The sequence below is a fragment of the Erigeron canadensis genome, chromosome 2 (genome assembly GCF_010389155.1).
Source record: "Erigeron canadensis isolate Cc75 chromosome 2, C_canadensis_v1, whole genome shotgun sequence".
In the NCBI taxonomy this organism is placed as follows: Eukaryota; Viridiplantae; Streptophyta; class Magnoliopsida; order Asterales; family Asteraceae; genus Erigeron; species Erigeron canadensis.
Genome location: NC_057762.1, coordinates 46,908,354 through 46,926,311, shown reverse-complemented (window position 1 = coordinate 46,926,311; position 17,958 = coordinate 46,908,354). Strand labels below are relative to the sequence as shown.

Below are 17,958 nucleotides of genomic sequence, written 5' to 3'. Positions count from 1 at the left end.
ATAATTAATTGTTTATGATAAATATATATAATAGTTTGAAAGAAAATACATTTTCTATAAATAGTTCCACTATGAGGTACTACATATTTACATACTCAAACAACGAAAGTTTTTTCTTTAACTATACTTCATTCTTTCTATTAAAAAATAAAACAACTCGAGTTTTTTAATACCTTAATGAAAAGATCTATCTTAAAATTACTGTTCGATGACCAATGAAATCTTAATAATAAGTTTATGACAAGTTGACAACGAATGTAACATTTATATTTATTTCCTACTTTTATAGAAAAATTACAAATATACCATTTAAATTTTAAAAAGTTACATTGTATTAAAATTGGAGTGGGAGCAACTGACCCCGCTGCCCCCAAGCTGCAGCCGTCCCTGCCTTCCATATTAAAAGTTCGTCCTCTGATTTTCATGGTAAATGTACAAACAATTTATACCACTTAAACAAAGCCCTAAGGGCTGTATTTAGCCAACCCCATATTCTTTTAGTCCCTAGTTAATATATAGATTAAAAAATTAACTCAAACTTATTTTGATGGTATCAAAATTACCTCTATGTAATATGCGTATTGACTGTATTTTACTATTGTGAACCCATCTAATGTGAACTATTGATAAATGAGATTATGGGTGACTACTTTAATTTTTTTCACTCACAGAAATACTTACAACTAAGTTAGTCTTGTGCATTGCATGTTTAAATATCATTTTTCATTGATTTTCTTTGAAGTGAATGATTATATCTGGAAAAAATTACATTTTTGGAATCTCAACTTGGCAACTTTTGCACTTTTAGTCTCCAACTCAAAAAATTACAGTTTTTATACCTAAAGTTTTGTGTTTTTTTTTCATTTTTGGTACCACATTCATACGACGTTAAATTTTGTCGTTAACGCATTCACATGACAAACATGTGAGGGGTATTTTAGTCTTTTGACCCCCTTTTTTATAGAAAGATTACAGTTTTGATACCTCAAGTTGTCAATTTTGTCACTTTTGGTACCTCAAGTAAACAACATTTTTTATAACACATTAACACTTTATAATTTTCATATCACACATTAGCATCTATCAAACAACACACAAACTTAAAAATCAACACAATCACCCGTAATTACACCAACAACATATAATATTAGGGGTGAGAGGATCCAGATCTCTTATATGAATCATACACCACCAGAGAGAATTTTTCGACGACATGAGTTTTTTCTGGCCATCGATCCACCAATGCATTCAGTTCATCCACAATCACCCGAATTACACCAACAACATATAATATTTCAAGAATAGATACACACCATTGGGTGTTTTTTTAGGAGCCGTATAAAAAATTGAAAAATCATGTTTGTTGATTTTTGAGTGTGTGTTCTTTGATAGATGCTAATGTCTGAGATGAAAATTGGAGAGTGAAATAAAAATATGTTGTCTACTTGAGGTACCAAAAGTGAAAAAATTGACAACTTGAGGTATCAAAACTGTAATTTTTCTGAAAAAAAAGGTCAAAAGACTAAAATACCCCTCATGTGCTTGTCACGTGAGGGCATTAACGGCAAAATTTAACGCCGTATGAACATGGTACCAAAATTGAAAAAAAACACAAAACTGTAGGTATGAAAACTGCAATTTTTTGAGTTACAGACTAAAAGTGTAAAAATTGCCAAAATTGAGATACCAAAAATGTAATTTTCTCTTATATATACTATATAATAGATGTTCATGTGGATTCAAGTAAAAATGTGAATAAATAGATCGGTTTTAAACATATTATGAAGAAATAGTTGTAAAGATCAAAAGAAAGTGTCTCACTCATTTACAGTAAAACTAATTGGAAGGTTACATACTTTTATGCGTTTACATACACACTAATGACTTTTTATAGATAATCAATCTTTTTACATATAACATGCAACTTGAATCAAATGGTAACAAACACGACAACCAAAACAAATAAAATAAGGGACAACCAACTTTCACCTTGATTATCTCCATACAATGACATGTTTTCCAAAAAATGTAGAAATGTAAAAAACGGGTTATAATGGATAATGTGTTAAACTTATTTATCTCCTACGATAAGTTTAAAATCATAAAATCTTTACCAATCGCATCTTACCATCAAGTATTCGATACTTAAACTCTTACACTTGTATTGCGTGTCATAGATGTTAGTGCTTGAGCGCATAAAATAAGAAAATATAAATAAATTACTCGTATAAAATACGTAAATAGATATACATTAGTTAAAATGCAATAAAGAAACAAAATCTAGACCCCGCACATAATTTTCGTGTGTTTAAAACATGTAAGTAACAAAAGTTTTGAATCCGGCTAAAAACTAAGTTTTTTTTTAAGAAAAAGTTTTGTTTCTACTTCTCGCCGACCAAGTACTACTACTTTGTTTGCTTTTTTTTTTTTTTTTGATCCGACTGCTATGAATCAAAATAAACGATGAAAATATACTTTATAGTAATCGATAAAAACTTAAAATACGTAAAGTCAAAATACGTACACTTGGTTAAAAATGAAATAAAAAAACCAAAGGCAAAGCCAAACTGCTTCTTAATAAGGAATCAAGGTTTTGTTTTATTTTGCAAAAAAAAAAAATTATTTAAAAAAAAAAAAAATTCCCCCTCCTTACTACGAGTACTTTGTTTGCTCTATTTTTATTATAACAGCACAATCAAAATAAACAATGAATATAAACTTTATAATCTTTTTTACAACTAATGTTTTAAGGAAGCTATAGAAATTATAAAATGAAATTTAATCGAAGTATCCTTTAATTTAACATGTTTGTTAATGTATTCTTTATCTATATTGGGTTCATATTAAAAGATCTCATTGTAATTTTTCCTCATAAGAATATGTTCACATTCTTAAACCAAAACGTAACCACTAAAAAGTACACATTAAAAAATATGAGCCTTTTAGAATACCAAAAGTTTTATTGTGAATAAGTTTCTACACTTTTAGTTTAACATAAAAGTGTGATAAATGATTTTTAGGTTAATTAATCATTTTCCTCTTACACAATGATAAAAACGTGAAAAATTTATAACTTGTTCGCACTAACTAAAAAAGGGTAATAGGGGAAATCCTAGCCTCGGCACCACAATTTGATACCCATCGACCCACCTTGTATGAGCCATATGATGTCGGTAAAATACCTGCATGTAGATATTGAGATATATTTTATATTATATTAATTTTGCTATTAAGACATATTAATATATTAGAAGGATGCTTTTATTATACTTTTAGTTATATATATTTATAAATTTATTATAGGATGTTTGAGTTTAGGAAAGTGAATATTTATATAGCATGTAGATTTATGGTCATGTATATATGCGATTGGGGTTATAATTGTTTAGTTTAGAAAAGGAAAAGGATGGCCGACAATTGTTTCATATGATTTAGCTTTTGGTTTTGAAAATTTAAATAACAATTACCTTGTAGACGGATTGGCAAGTCTTACTTAGATGTATTTAAACCGTCGAGGGTTCGAGTCCCGGTGGCTTACGCGTCAACGTTTAAAAGATTAACGATGTGAGATCGTCACGTAAGAAAAAAATGATGTGGCGAGTAAAGAACCATGTCACGTATACACTTTAAGATAGAGAATATATATATATATATAATATGTTAACATAATATAGTTATTATAAGTATATATATATATATAATATGTTAACAAGGGTGAGATATTTTGAGACCACCTCTTATTTTAGGACCAACTAGGACCATTGATTTTTGTACATCATCATCATCTACTACGATATACAAGACTTTTTTGTAAAAACACTAAGACTTTCCAGCGACGGGCCCACAGAAAAATCATGTGTAACTTACGAAAATCAATGGTCCTTTTTTGTACTTTTTTTAGTTGGTCTCAAATTATCTTTCCCCATATGTTAACATAATATAGTTATTATAAGTATGTTTTGGTTAGTTTGATTAGATCATATAAGCCCTTAGATATAATGTGTTGTTTATCTAAAGATTTAATGAAATATATGCATCAAAAAATTTAGATCCAAACTATTTTCAAGTTTATATATATATATTTTAATTATAGTTTTTGAAGAAATTTAGCCATAAAGAGAGAAAAAAATTAGGCCCCCTACTTAACAAATGTCTGGATCCGCCACTGTACTGTATGCGGCATAGAGACGATGGTGGCGGTGATGTAATGGTGATGGCGGCGGTGAATAGTGTAGGTTATAAATGTTAAATGTTAAAAGTTAAAAACGAGATTTATTTATTAATACGAGGGTAAGTACCCACGCGTTGCGGCGGTAAGATGGTGAGGGCAATAGGTAGGTGATATGTGATAGGTCATAGGAGGTGATATGTGATAAAGTGTCATAGCCAAATGTTTTAACCGTATGAGCTCCGCCATCGGATTTAAAAATTCGTCGAAAGTATATCGAATGACATCTCCAATGAAAGAGCATAAAATTTTAAGAACACTCATATAATTTTTATAATTAATCGATGTACGGTTTTTGAGATAAAATTTTTTGAAAGAATTAGAGGAATAAAATGATTAATGGAGGAGAGAGAAAGTTGTAGCCATTGATGTATGGTACATCATGCATTATCATTTGTACATTGTTGAAATTGAAAGTTGAAACCCTATTTGCTTTATAATATAGTATAGATATAGATAATATAAATATAAATATATACTAGCATGGTGCCCGCGCAAATGCGGCGGCGGTGGCGGCAATGTGGTGATGACCGGTGGCGGTGGAGACTAATAGTGGTGACGATCAACAATGTAAGCTATTGATATAAATGTAATTAATATAATGGTTAGTGTAATTATTTTAAGAGTTGAGGGATTGGTGGTATAATTTATTTCATTAAAGTTATTTTAGGTATATTAATAAAAATAATTAAATTGGTGAAAAAAGAAGAACATGATTTTGAGATAGAATAAGGGATATTTTGAAAATATTAAATAAAGTAACTTTGAACATTACCATAAATAAAATGAAATATTTCTTTTATATGTATGTATAGATATATTTACACCTTCAGCCTTTTATATCATAAATAATCTCTATTATTTTTTTAAGTCAAATACTTTCATGATGCCGTGGACAACCAAACAACCAACTAATAATAACAATAGTTGGCCAATGGGTTAATGACTCATTGCTAAAGTCGAGAAAAGTCTTGTTGAGGTATGTGTGGTTCAAGCTCAAGTGTTTACAGTGACTACTAACTCGACGTTAAAAAATAATAATAACAATAGCTGGTCAAAAGAAAATGCATAAAGTTAAGTTGGGACTAGATATCGTTACCGATGTAACATAAAGCCACCGATTCTAGACAATTTTAAAATCACATTTGCTGAAATAATTTCAATTTTACTGGTGAATTACAGTAAGCATTTGCAAATAAGGTAATCCGACCAATCCAAACAAAGGCACTTAAATAAAAAGTTAGTACAACAAGACATGGTAATTAACAGAATAGTAATATAACAATGATAATGATGATAAGATAGAAATATAAAAGAAAGATAGTAATAGTTAAATCAAGAGGAGGAGGAGGAAAGACGAGCGTTGTTGAAAATATTAGCGAGTTGAGGGAAGATGGCTCCGGAGAGGAAACCAATAGCTAGAGTTTGGGGGAATCCTGGTTTCGAGTCTAACTTGGATTCAAGACGCCCAAGTGTTCTTTCTAACTCTTGTTCCTTTGTAGCAGGAGCATTCTTGTTGGTGGTGACCACCTTGAAAAGAAGATTCTGGAGATCATCGATAACTTTAAGGGAAGCTTCGTGAGGTTGCATCCCTTTTGACTCGTAGTGTGCCACCATTTCCCTTGGGCTCGGCAGCTTCTTCCGAGCAGCAGCCCCTGCATCACTTTGTCTCCTTTCCTGCTTTTCCATATCCATACCTAATCCTATTCCTATTCCAATGACCGAATGAATGATTGGAATTGGACATATATTTCAAAGCCGCCCGCCCGCCTTGTTTGTAAACCCTATTGGCCCACTGGGTTTTCCTACTGGGCTATTTTACTTATATGTACAACTGTTGGGTTTTGCCCGACCCGAAACCAAAACAGGTTTGTTCAATCCTTTTGAAACCTGTTTGAATTGGGTCCTTCGACCAAAATACCCTACCCACTCAACTCAATTATTTGACAAATGTAAGCTTCCCAGATTGCAGACGGTAGAACGGACGTCTGCCACACAGTCCACCCTGATCATTTTTTCTGTTCACAATTTTTTGAGCTACGTTTGACATTCCCAAGTTCCGAAACTTGTAAGTTTAGAATATATCATGGCTATGTTTGTAAAGAGTTTTCCAAGAGCTTTTGAAGAGCTTTAGCTTTTAATTTAAACAAAAAGCTCCTATTGTGTTAAAAGCTTTGTTTGGATGCAACTAGCTTTACCTTTTATTTGAAAGAAAAAGCTCCAAGATGAAACGCTTCTTGAAGTAGCGTTTCAGGAGCTTTATCTTTTCGATGAAGCTTTTAGTCATTAAAAACACACAAAATCCTCTTAAAGTTGCAGTTACAGCTACCATACCAAACAATTCCAAAAAATAAAAGCTATAGCTAACAGTTTTGCTTAAAAGTTACAGCTTACAGCTCCAACTAAACAATACAGCTACTTTTACCAAACATACTCATGATTATTTTGTGAGTATAATACTGCAAGAAGAACCTTATAAGCAATTTAATATGTTAAAATAGTTTATCTCATTGTAAATAAAGAGGCAAATCTTGATTCACAAAATTTACTTATTTATAATGAATAAACCTTAAAGTTAAATCCACATTTACAAAAGAATATTTTAAAGTTATTTTTTTCAAGTCTCAAAAATCAAAGTTAGTCATATTAATAATGTAAAGTTAAAATAATAATAAAGAAAAACAAATACAATATGAAGTTTTTAATATATTGAATTAGAAGTAACAACTTTAATTTTTAAACTAACTTTCTTTTTAACTTGTGTGTCAACATATTTGACCTAATATTATTTATTAATTACTTGATTTGTATGTAAATATTATTATTATTTTTGTTGTTGTATTACTTATTTATTTGATGGAAATGAATTAATACTAATCTACATGCATAAAAATACACTAAATAGGACTAAAATAACAAATAAACAAATATATTAATTGTCAAAAAAAGAATAATGTCACATAACATCTAAAATGGGTAGTGATCTAGACACCACCTACTTTTAGCCCTAAACCACCAAATGTGTTTCACAGTATTATACAATGCAACATCCTAAAATACATTTGGCGGTGTGTAGTTAAAAATAAATGGTGTATAAATCACCACCATCTAAAATATTCTCAGTTTGTTATATGTAAAAGAGTGTATAAAGTTATTAAATGATGTAGAAAAATTATAATTATTAATAATTGATTTCTTGTTATTTTCTAAACAATCAAATTTAGTTCTTATATGTAAGCAACATTACCTATTTTCATTTAAAATAAATGGTTGAGCACATATAATGCGTACTTTAATAGTGGTTTAGAAAGTCCTGACTTTTAAATTTATATAGTACAAGTAAATACGTTAAAATTAAGCACATTAATAGGCAGTGGACTCGATCCAATGTAGCTAGTGTTGTGGACTTATGGTAAGTGCGTGATCATTCGCAGGGACGTTTGCTGTAGCACATGACTTTTAAAAAAATATGGAATTCTAAAATATTCGTGTAACAACGTTTAAACATTACAGAAACATTCAATAAAATCATATACAATTCCTACTAGAATTGTTAATCATCAACACATGGTGTTACAAACTTATATCATAGCAACAATAAAGAAAAATCTATAAGTCCTTAATATAATTCAACTTCAAGTCAACATATTGTCTTGTCTTGAATAAATCCAAGACATTACAATAGTCATAATAAAGGTTCATAAGTTACGACTAAATAAATGAAAGCACTAGAGGTAGCTAGGCATCTCTAAAACGTCTACTCAGCCTCAAATGCACCTCACTGATCTTCATTCCCTAACCTGGAGAACACAACACATTTCAACAAAACAAGTATCAGCTAATTAAAGTTGAGTAAGATAACAAGTTAGTTCATCAAAAGGTTCATCATTTTTAATACTTCATCAATTACATCTCATATATACGTAAAACATATCATCATGTACATAAACCTAATAATCTTCATAGAAGACATCAAATCCTACAAGGTACATATTGATTTCAATCATCAATGTCATCTTAAGCATCGTCATAAAGATATCATATCTTATATTGTGCCTATAATCCTCAATCATCTTAATCATCCCATTCTTCATCGTACATCATCATGAACAACTTAATCAACATCTACATCGTTAAAGTATCTACATATGTCCACACATTCAAGCAAAAGATTTCCACAAATAAATCATCACATACCTAAGGATTTATAACTACTTAGTCGTCACATATCATCTTTATGATTAAATCGTCATATCATCACATTATACCTACACAAATAGTAAGTAGCTTATGCTACTTAATAGTCACAAGAATGAGGATTGTGTGTAGACGGTCAAAGGACCAAGGGTACATATCCAGTGTTTTTAAAGAAACAAATTGGTAATTACCATAGTTGTCAAACTCGTACGAGTCACGAGTCGACTCGTACGAGTCAAGTCAAAACAAAATAAAAACGAGGCGACTCGGTGTATGACTCGTCTTTGCTCCAGACTCGTAACATGACTCGTGTTTTGTTGTGCGAGTCGGTCCGAGTCGTGTCCGAGTCACGAGTCACAATTTTTTAATTTTTTTTTCAAAGACTTTTTATTTTTGCAAAACATAACTCCTTTATATGTTATTAAATTTGATATTATTTTGATAGTTTTTTTCTCTTTTTTAGCTTAATATATCAATTAAATACTATATTTTTACGATAAATACTTATATATAATTATAAAATTATATATTATCAAATATCCTAACTCTTACGATTCGAGTCACGTTTCGAGTCATGAGTCAAAAAATCCGATTTTGAGCCGAGTCAAAAGTATCGAATAAATTAAAGAATTTTTAAAGAAACAAAAAATAGTTAAAACTTAAAAGAGTAACTATCCAGTATTCCAGTCACATGGGAATCCACATGGATGGCATGTGTATTCTAGCGAAGAAGTTGGAAGGTACTTGTACGTAAAATTCTATTTTTACTTAATCGTACATGTCTCCTGTCCTTGCAAATTTAATTTAGGGATATATAATACACAACTGACTCCCCATCGGTAATCATGAATCTTTTTACTTTTTCTTTTAGCGGCAAATTTAGACTCAGGTTTTTCATACCAAGCTCATGGTAAAAAAATCTGTCTCCATTTTTAGTAACATTTTGCATACATCAAGATTTAAACTTAAGATCTTTTAGTCTCAAATAAAAAGCGGATCAGTGGTAAACACTCTTGCCTCTGAAAACAGGGGTCATGGGTTCGATCCTCATCCCATGCAAAGGTTGGAGGACCTTTTCTACCATTTAGGTAGATACTGGAAACAGCCTCTCTACTTAGGTAGAGGTAAGGTCTGCTTACATCTTAACCTCCCCCATACACCGTCGAGGTATTGGGGCTCAAAACCCGCGAAAGGCGGCACTGAGCAGTTAATTACTTTTTATCTTTTAGTCTCAAACAACACGATATACCAATCTATCTATTGATGATGGTATCATGATTTACTATATATTTTTTTGTTAAAATATCTATATTGAGTTGTTTAAAAATAAATAACTATTTCTAAATATATTGAAAGTTGACTTTTCGAAAAATTGATTTCTAAAAATCTATTTAAGAAATGAGACATTATTTTACTTTTGTTACCGTTATAAGTAAGCTCGTGTATTACACGAAATCTATAACATAACTAAAAGAGGATGTCGAGATTACATTTGGCACCCCTAAAATCTATTTTTAAGTCTACTACTTTCTTCTAATTACTTTAAAATTTATATTAATATTCGTCAAAAAGTCTCATTAATTTATACTTTTTAGTCATGAATACTTAATTTATATTTATTTTTAGCCATTAACTTGAGAAGATTTTAATTATTTAATTAATTAAAAAATTCAACATATGAAGTTGACCTTTTCTTCTACTACAAAAAGGTTTATTATTTTAAATTTGTGTTGTTCATGTTTTATTATATTTTATTTGTTTTGTTATTTATTATTTTGATATTTACTTTTGATATATATATATATATATATATATACTGAGATTATCCGTCCATCAGACGGCTTGAAGACTAGTTAATAATATTTTTGCAAAAGAGAAAGTTTGTCGTCTTATTGATATTATACTACAAGGGTCTTTTTAAATGATTTTTTACGTTATATTTATGTTAATTTTTTCTTTTATACTAACATATAAAGTTTTTGTTTTAATAATCTTTTTTTCTGTTTTGACTAATTGATCTTGTATTAAATTAGAGCTCTTAAAAATTAATTTTCTAAGACACTTAATGTTTTACATTGTAGTATTGATAACATAGAATAATTAGGTATAGTCTCGAAATTTAGAGTAAAACACATAGTATAAGTGATCGATGTCGTTGGATCGATCAAAAATATAAACTAAATACCTATAACTAGTACGGGTAAGTCGAGTATCATATCCTCAGGGAATCATGGGAAAGTGTCAAAGAATTTACAAAGTTAATTGAACTAGACATAAACTTAAAATTGATTGATTGATTGAGTTGAATTAAAACTACAAATAGTTATAACTTAACAAAATACTTCAATTAAATAAAATGGATCATTCTCATGCTTCAAATTATGTTTTCAAAAGTATAACCTAACTTATGTTCGTTGGAAATCACATAGACATGACTCGTTATAAGCTTGGATTGAATGAATGCTAAGAACTAATCAATTAGGTTGTGATGATTCACGATAACGAAAACCGGAGAATTGACACAACTAAATTATCTATTTATTAACAAGATTACAAGTTCATAACAGATTCTTCCAATAATAATTGATTAACAAGAATTTAAAATCAAAATATAGATGGAATTCATTCAAAGTTATAAACTAGTAACCATTCAAACAATCCAAACAACATTAGATGTTAAAAGACTAATGAGAAATTAAACATCTAATCCAACATGAACATAAGAAAAAGATGAATACAATTGTCTTACATAATTGTTTACATGAGAATGATCAAAAGAGAATTAGCCTAAAATCTTCATCATTGATATCATCATTGATTCTTCAATTAGGGTTTTAATCTCCATGAAATTGTGATTTGATGATGAAATTGGGGTGTTGTGTGTCTTAAGAACTGCTCCAAGGATGAGAAAATATGAAAGAAAACTGCCAACTTCGACTTTGAATAATATATAAACACAAAAATAATAAAATCCCAAATTTTTGGAATTTTCTTCAGGTGAGGCCGTTCCGCACTGTCACTTTGGGCGTCCTGCACTGTGGCCCAGAAATGACAATTTTTCAGATTTTTGCTTTAACCTTTCTTGACTTGTTTCTTCATCCAATTAGCTCCATTTTATTACTTATGACCTGAAAATCACTCAACAGCATAAAAACGCCCTAATCTTCTATTAAGCTTCACAAAATAAGTCGGTTTTACATCTTAAAGTCATGCATTCTAGGCGTTTACCAATAAGATCTTGATATTGGGTCATTATAAAATTGAATAACGAAGAATCATAGAGCACAAATACATATACAATCATGCACAAAGATATTCATAATGTACAACAGTTTTTCTATGGATTTTTTTTTATTTTGCCTTCTCTTGAATTTCTTAATTAATGGTACCATTCTTGGATATAAATAGATATGAATTCTGGAAATGGTCATTGTTGGTTGAAATCTGTCTAGTGGTAGAGATTAGCAGCATTGAGGACATTGTAAAAATATCGAATGGAAGGTAGGCTAAGCCTTCTATTCATCTAGGGTTGTTGCATGCAGGGGCGGTACTAGGGGGAGGGGTAAGGGCGTCCAATTCCCCCTCTAAATTCAAATTTTGTCATGTAATTTTAAATTTTTCATAAATTTTTAAAAGTTTTCTATAGGTTTTTAACATTTTGCCCCTTTTTAGATTTATTTTTCATAAGTTTTTTAAGTTTGCCCCTTTAAAATTTTTTTTCTGATACCACCTTTGATTGCATGCCACGGTTAAATATAAAAACCGAATGGAAAATGAATAGGCAGAAACATATAAATATAAAAACCGAATGGAAAATGAATAGGTCAGAAACATATGAAGTGATGAGGTCCATTATTATCAATATATATAGTATATAGTGTAGTACAGTATATATCAATATATGGTATTAATTTGTTATTATCTCACTTAATCAATTTCATGAATGCACTAATTAAGCAATTAATTACGTAGCCAATTCATTCTCGATCGATCAGTAACTAAAAAGTAGCCAGCATGTTCGTAAAAGACAAAAGAGAAAGGAGCAGATATCTACCAATAAACATGATTGAGATGTTTTTAAAACGACGATACGTAGTGTAATCCTTTATCCACACGTGTCTTTTTAATTTATTTATTTTATTAAATTAGTATTTTTAGTTATATATAGATTCAATTTTCTTATTAAACTTGAAATTAAACTCTAACTAAAAAAAAAAGGTAATTGGATGGGAACCCTTCTGATCCCATGTACCATTTGGTACCCACTAATCCCTCAGCTAGGCTAGTGCCTAGGTGAACCTCAACCGCTTAATAATCCCTTAATTATCTCAAATTTGCCTTTAGCAAGACTCGAACCCAGGACCTCTCCTGAAAAATGGCGACTGGTGGCCACTAAGCTATTACCTAGTGATTATTAAACTCCAACTTTGGGCTTATAGATACAAAACTTATTATAATCTTATATATTTGATTAATCGTGTTCTCATTAATATTTCTTTTTCTTTCTCATTTCTTCAATTCCTATTGCTTATATTAATATATAATAATAAGTTATTAACATAAAGGTTTAAGAAATTTGAGTTTATGATTCGAATCACAAGGCTATTTGCCTTCATCCATTATGCTTCCAAGTGTTGGGTTATATAACTATTATCAAACAAATCACAAAGCACGCAACGGAAGACACGATCTATATAGTTTAATTAATTAACCAAGATAGAAAACGTGTACCTTAGATTGGAGAGAATAAAGCAAGAAACCTTAATAAGAAGGTTTGAATTAAACCTCTCTACGATTGCACACACAACATTGGAATGTATGTATGTTAGTACTTGATTACGAACTTCACAACCCTTTGTATAATTTCCTTCATTCGAAAACCCATTAGTCGAAATCTATAAAAGTCGACCAAACCAAAATCCCATAAATAATTCCAAGCATTAATTATGTACATGGATTTTGAATTGTTACAAACCAAACAATTAAAAACCCTTTTTGATTGTATCTTACGACCGAACAAAAGAAGGAAGAGAAGAGGATATTTTCTTGTGTGCATTGGAATGAATAAACCCTATAGAATTAACCCACTATATATAGGGAATAATTAAGGTTTAATTACCTTAGAAAACAAGTCAAATCAAGGCTTAAAGGGCCCTTGATAGAACCGGCCCCCAATAGGAAAATTAGGGTCCAACACTAATTTTCTATTTTCACATTTAATCCTCCTCTTTAATTAATTAAATACAATTAACCTTTTAACTTATTTAAATTAATCATTTAGTGATCAAACTAACTAATGTATTACTTTAATATATTAATTAATAATATAAATTACATTCATGTTGAGGTGTGACCCCGTAGGCTTAAATACTTTTCGGACATACGTTCATTTTACGTGATCATATTCTAACACCAAGTTCCGAGTTTGATTTGATTGTAAAAATTCAAGGTAAATTCAAAACTCTAACTAAACATGTATTATATTTATCATTACTGTTTATTATAATATAGCTTTAATGATAGGTTTACTTTAAACATAATTTATTTCATACTCACGAATAAGGTTATGTGTCATATTCGAATTTCTTTATGACACAATCTATATAGCTACCATACATCGTACGGGTATTAGGACTAGTGTGTGTATATATATATATGCGGAACAAGGTGAAAAATTAATTAAGCATCTCACAAATAATGAAATGATATAAATGAAGGAATTAGTTATCGACAGTACAAGGGAAGGTGACGTGTTGGAGTGGTTGGAGGGGTTTTCAATTGAGAATCAAAAGTAGTAGTAGTAGTAGTAGTGGTGGTGGTGGCCGGATGGTTAATAATAAGCAGCTGATCTGGTTGCGGTTGTTGTTGTTGTTCGTATAAGAAGAATGATGATGTTGAAGATGAAGATTTGAGGAGAGTTGTTGGACGTTGCTGCTGGTGGTGGTTTTTCTTATTATGATGATTGTGATCATGAGTCATCAGCTTTAAGATGTTTTCAAAGAGAGGGACATCACATGGTATCTTGAGGATTCCCTCTTGTTGGAAACCGAACTCTTCTTCAGCATCTCGTAAGAGGACACTGAATGCTTGATGTGCCAAGTAATCCGTTGGGATTACAAACTTCTTCATTGCATCTTCCTCTCTCCCGACCCAAACCGCCAGGTATCCTTTTCGCACCGCAACACCCTCTTGATGATCCGCCTGACCCCCTGAAGTAGAAGAACTACTACTACTGTTGTTGTTGCTGATATCAGAAAATGATAGAGTTTTCTTCAAGAACTTGTTGAGACCTTTTGTCGTCGTTGTCTTGTTTGTAGGAGGAGCAACATTATCCAGGACGTCATTGTTGTTGTTGTTGTTGTTCTTGGTGTCGATCGCAGCCTTCTTCCATTTCTTAAGCATCTGTTGAAGCCTAACAATGTCTCTGATTTTGTTAGACTTCTTTGTTGTTGATGGTGGCAGTGGGATGATACTGTCGGCCATATCTGATACCTGTAGCTTATTTGTATTTAATTTTGATCGATCAAATTCTCCAGTCGATATGATTTTTAATTAGAAAGAAAGAGAATTCAATATTTTGCTAGCTAGTATATGAAAGGGAGATCAAGATTTCGTACGTGGTTGTCATGTAAGTAGGTACCCACTATTTATATTGCTAGCTCGTAACTTGTATTTTCAGAAATGGGTTAGGTATCTGAGGATTTATTTATTTTTTTTTTATTTAGTTTATGGTACGTAATTAACGTATAAAATTAAACAAATCGTGTAGCATTTGAGACGTGACACAATAAGTGACCCTCACATCAGCATTTAGCCTCGGTCTTTACACTTAGCCCCGGTCTTTACACGATTAGTTCAATTTTATAAGGTAATTACATAAAATGAAACTAAGAGAGTTTTTCTCCCACAATAACAAAATATACAAGTTACATACGTTCTTCTTAACCCAAAAATAAAAACCCATTTACTTATAATTTATTCATTGGTTTATATATTCGATAAGATATCAAACTTATTAATAAGGGGAATGATTATAATATATTTTTCAAGATGTAAGGCTCAATAATGGATGCATTGATTGCTTAATCAGTGGTGGAATTCAACTGCTCTCTTATTAAACTTCGCATATACATTTGACATTTTTATTTTAATTCAATTCCTAAAATCTAATGTTGCTCTCGATAATTTTTTATCTAAAAACATCATGTACTTTTTATATAATCTATCTATATAGATATTAAACTTTCAAAACTAGTATTTTAAATTTGAATCATGTTTAAACACCATTTCTCTCACAGACGAAAGGAAACTAAATGTAAATCCAACTAGCAAGACGCTAGATGGAAAAAATTACAAGATACAAAAGTAAAGTCTAGAGATACAACTCGATATGACGCACTCTACGTTTTTCCTAGGACCTTAAATGCGAGGGTCGTAAAATGGGTGGAAAAAAAAGCTATGAAAGGACAAGAGAAAAACCTCCACGTATAGAGGCTATGTCACTTGTTTTTACTTTGAGATATTTCTTTGATATGATTCCAACCAGGCCCCAAGAATCCAATACGTACAACGGCACAAACAACGAACAAAAAAAATAAACACCCTAGAGCCAAAACACACGACATCTAGTCTAGAAATTGAAACTCCTTCAAAGAAATGAAGCAATACATCATAAATACCAGCTAACTTATAGACTCCCACTCCATATATTCCATGTCACATGTATATCACGTTTTTGGTTGGTAATCCATAAGAAGGGCAGACACTGTTAGAATATGATCACGTAAAATGAACGTATGTTCGGAAAGTATTTAAGCCTACGGGGTCACACCTCAACGTGAATGTAACTATAAATTAATTAATGTATTAAATGTAATTTATTAATTAATTTGATCACGAAGAACTAACGGAGGTTCGTTAAAAGAGTTAATAGTTAACGGTACTTAACTAACGGACTTAACGAAGAATAGTTGGAATTAGGAAACAATTAGGAAACCCTCTAGAATAGTCTAGAAGGGGGGGGGGGGGCGATCGTCCAAGGGTTTCAAAAACCCTAAACTTGGTCATCAAGTTTCCTAAGTCTATAAATAGAGGCCTAATCTAATTGTTTTCTACACACAATTCATTAGGTTTTCTAAAACCCTAAAAAATCTCTTCTTCTCTCTTCTTGGTTCGATCGACATAAAAAAAAACAAAGGGTTTCCGGGTTTTGGTTGGTTCGAATTAAAGAGATAGCAACAAGGGTTGTTCGGTTCGTGATCAAGTACTAGCATACATACATTCCAACGTTGTGTGTGCAATCGTAGAGAGGTTTAATTCAAACCTTCTTATTATGGTTTCTTGCTTAATTCTCTCCAATTTAAGGTACACATTATATATCTTGGTTAATTAATTAACTACATAGATTTTATATTTCGATGCGTGCTTTGTGATTTGATTTGATAATAGTTATATAACCCAACAGTGGTATCACGAGCCTACTATGTATGTTTTTTGATTACCAATAAATCAAAACTTGAAGGGGGGTTAGGGTTCTTGATCTTCAAAATTTTCGAATATATATATATAGTTAAATTGATTTTGTAATTTAATTACATTATTTAATAAGAAAAAGGTTTTATTTAATATATATATATATATATATATATATATATATATATGGATCGAAACTTTTTTCCAGAAAATAAAAAAATAAATTTTTTTTTTTAGGGTTCCTAATCCAAGTTTTGATTAATTGCATGTTTATGTGATAAATTGCATATGATTATATGTTGTATCTTTATTTTTTTTAAAGTTAAAAAGAAGTAAAAATCATGAATTTTTCATATAAATCATTCATGATTCTTACTTAGATATATTGATATGAAATCTTGATCATTAGGGTTAATTATGCTAGATAATTGTATAATTAATTGTGTGACTTTGTGAATTTTTCGTGTAAATTTTCTGTTTTGCGATAGTTTACTAAAAATTCATATCTTTTAATCCGTAATGAGTTAGAGGTCTTTCTTTGAACTGTAGATGCTCAACACATAGGGCTAAAACTTTGTAGTTCTGGTCGAAATCTAAATCGGACCAAAAACAGGTCTAAACAGGTCGTGAAGCTACTGGAATTTCCAGTGAGCAACTATGTGCTTATATGATAACTGATTGTTTTGTATATGTTTAAGGCTTACGCAATCAAGGCGACTTGATGTATGTGGTCCTCTTCTTTAAAGGGGGAGCCGATTTAGACATGAATAAACCATAGTGACATGTTTAGGTGGCCTACCATAACTCGTTGCATGCTTAATAGTTATAGTTTATAATTTTGCATATTTATTGTGATATAAATTGTGATGTAAAATTGTTATTGGGAAAATATAAACTTGACTAAGCAATATCGAAATAGAGGTTTTTTTAATAAAATTGGAGTCTTACAACCTTGAGATACACCGGCTCACCCATTTGAACAAACTCTAAGAGAGATATAAGTTGGAGTGCGCTAGCCTTCTAAAAGAGCGGGTTTTTAATTGCGTTCATCGCAAACCTTT

The 17,958-nt window shown here is 30.7% G+C and overlaps 2 protein-coding genes across 2 annotated transcripts; both read right to left on the bottom strand.

Annotated features, from left to right (window-relative positions):
• Positions 1-5,416: 5,416 nt before the first annotated feature.
• On the bottom strand, positions 5,417-6,233 carry LOC122589667. Its single transcript, XM_043761983.1, has one exon. The coding sequence runs from the start codon at positions 5,921-5,923 to the stop codon at positions 5,564-5,566; it is 360 nt and encodes a 119-aa protein (XP_043617918.1). The 5' UTR covers positions 5,924-6,233; the 3' UTR covers positions 5,417-5,563.
• Positions 6,234-14,149: 7,916 nt separating this feature from the next.
• On the bottom strand, positions 14,150-14,908 carry LOC122588390. The gene has a single exon (XM_043760495.1). It carries the CDS (start codon positions 14,906-14,908, stop codon positions 14,150-14,152), a length of 759 nt encoding a protein of 252 aa, XP_043616430.1.
• Positions 14,909-17,958: the final 3,050 nt, after the last annotated feature.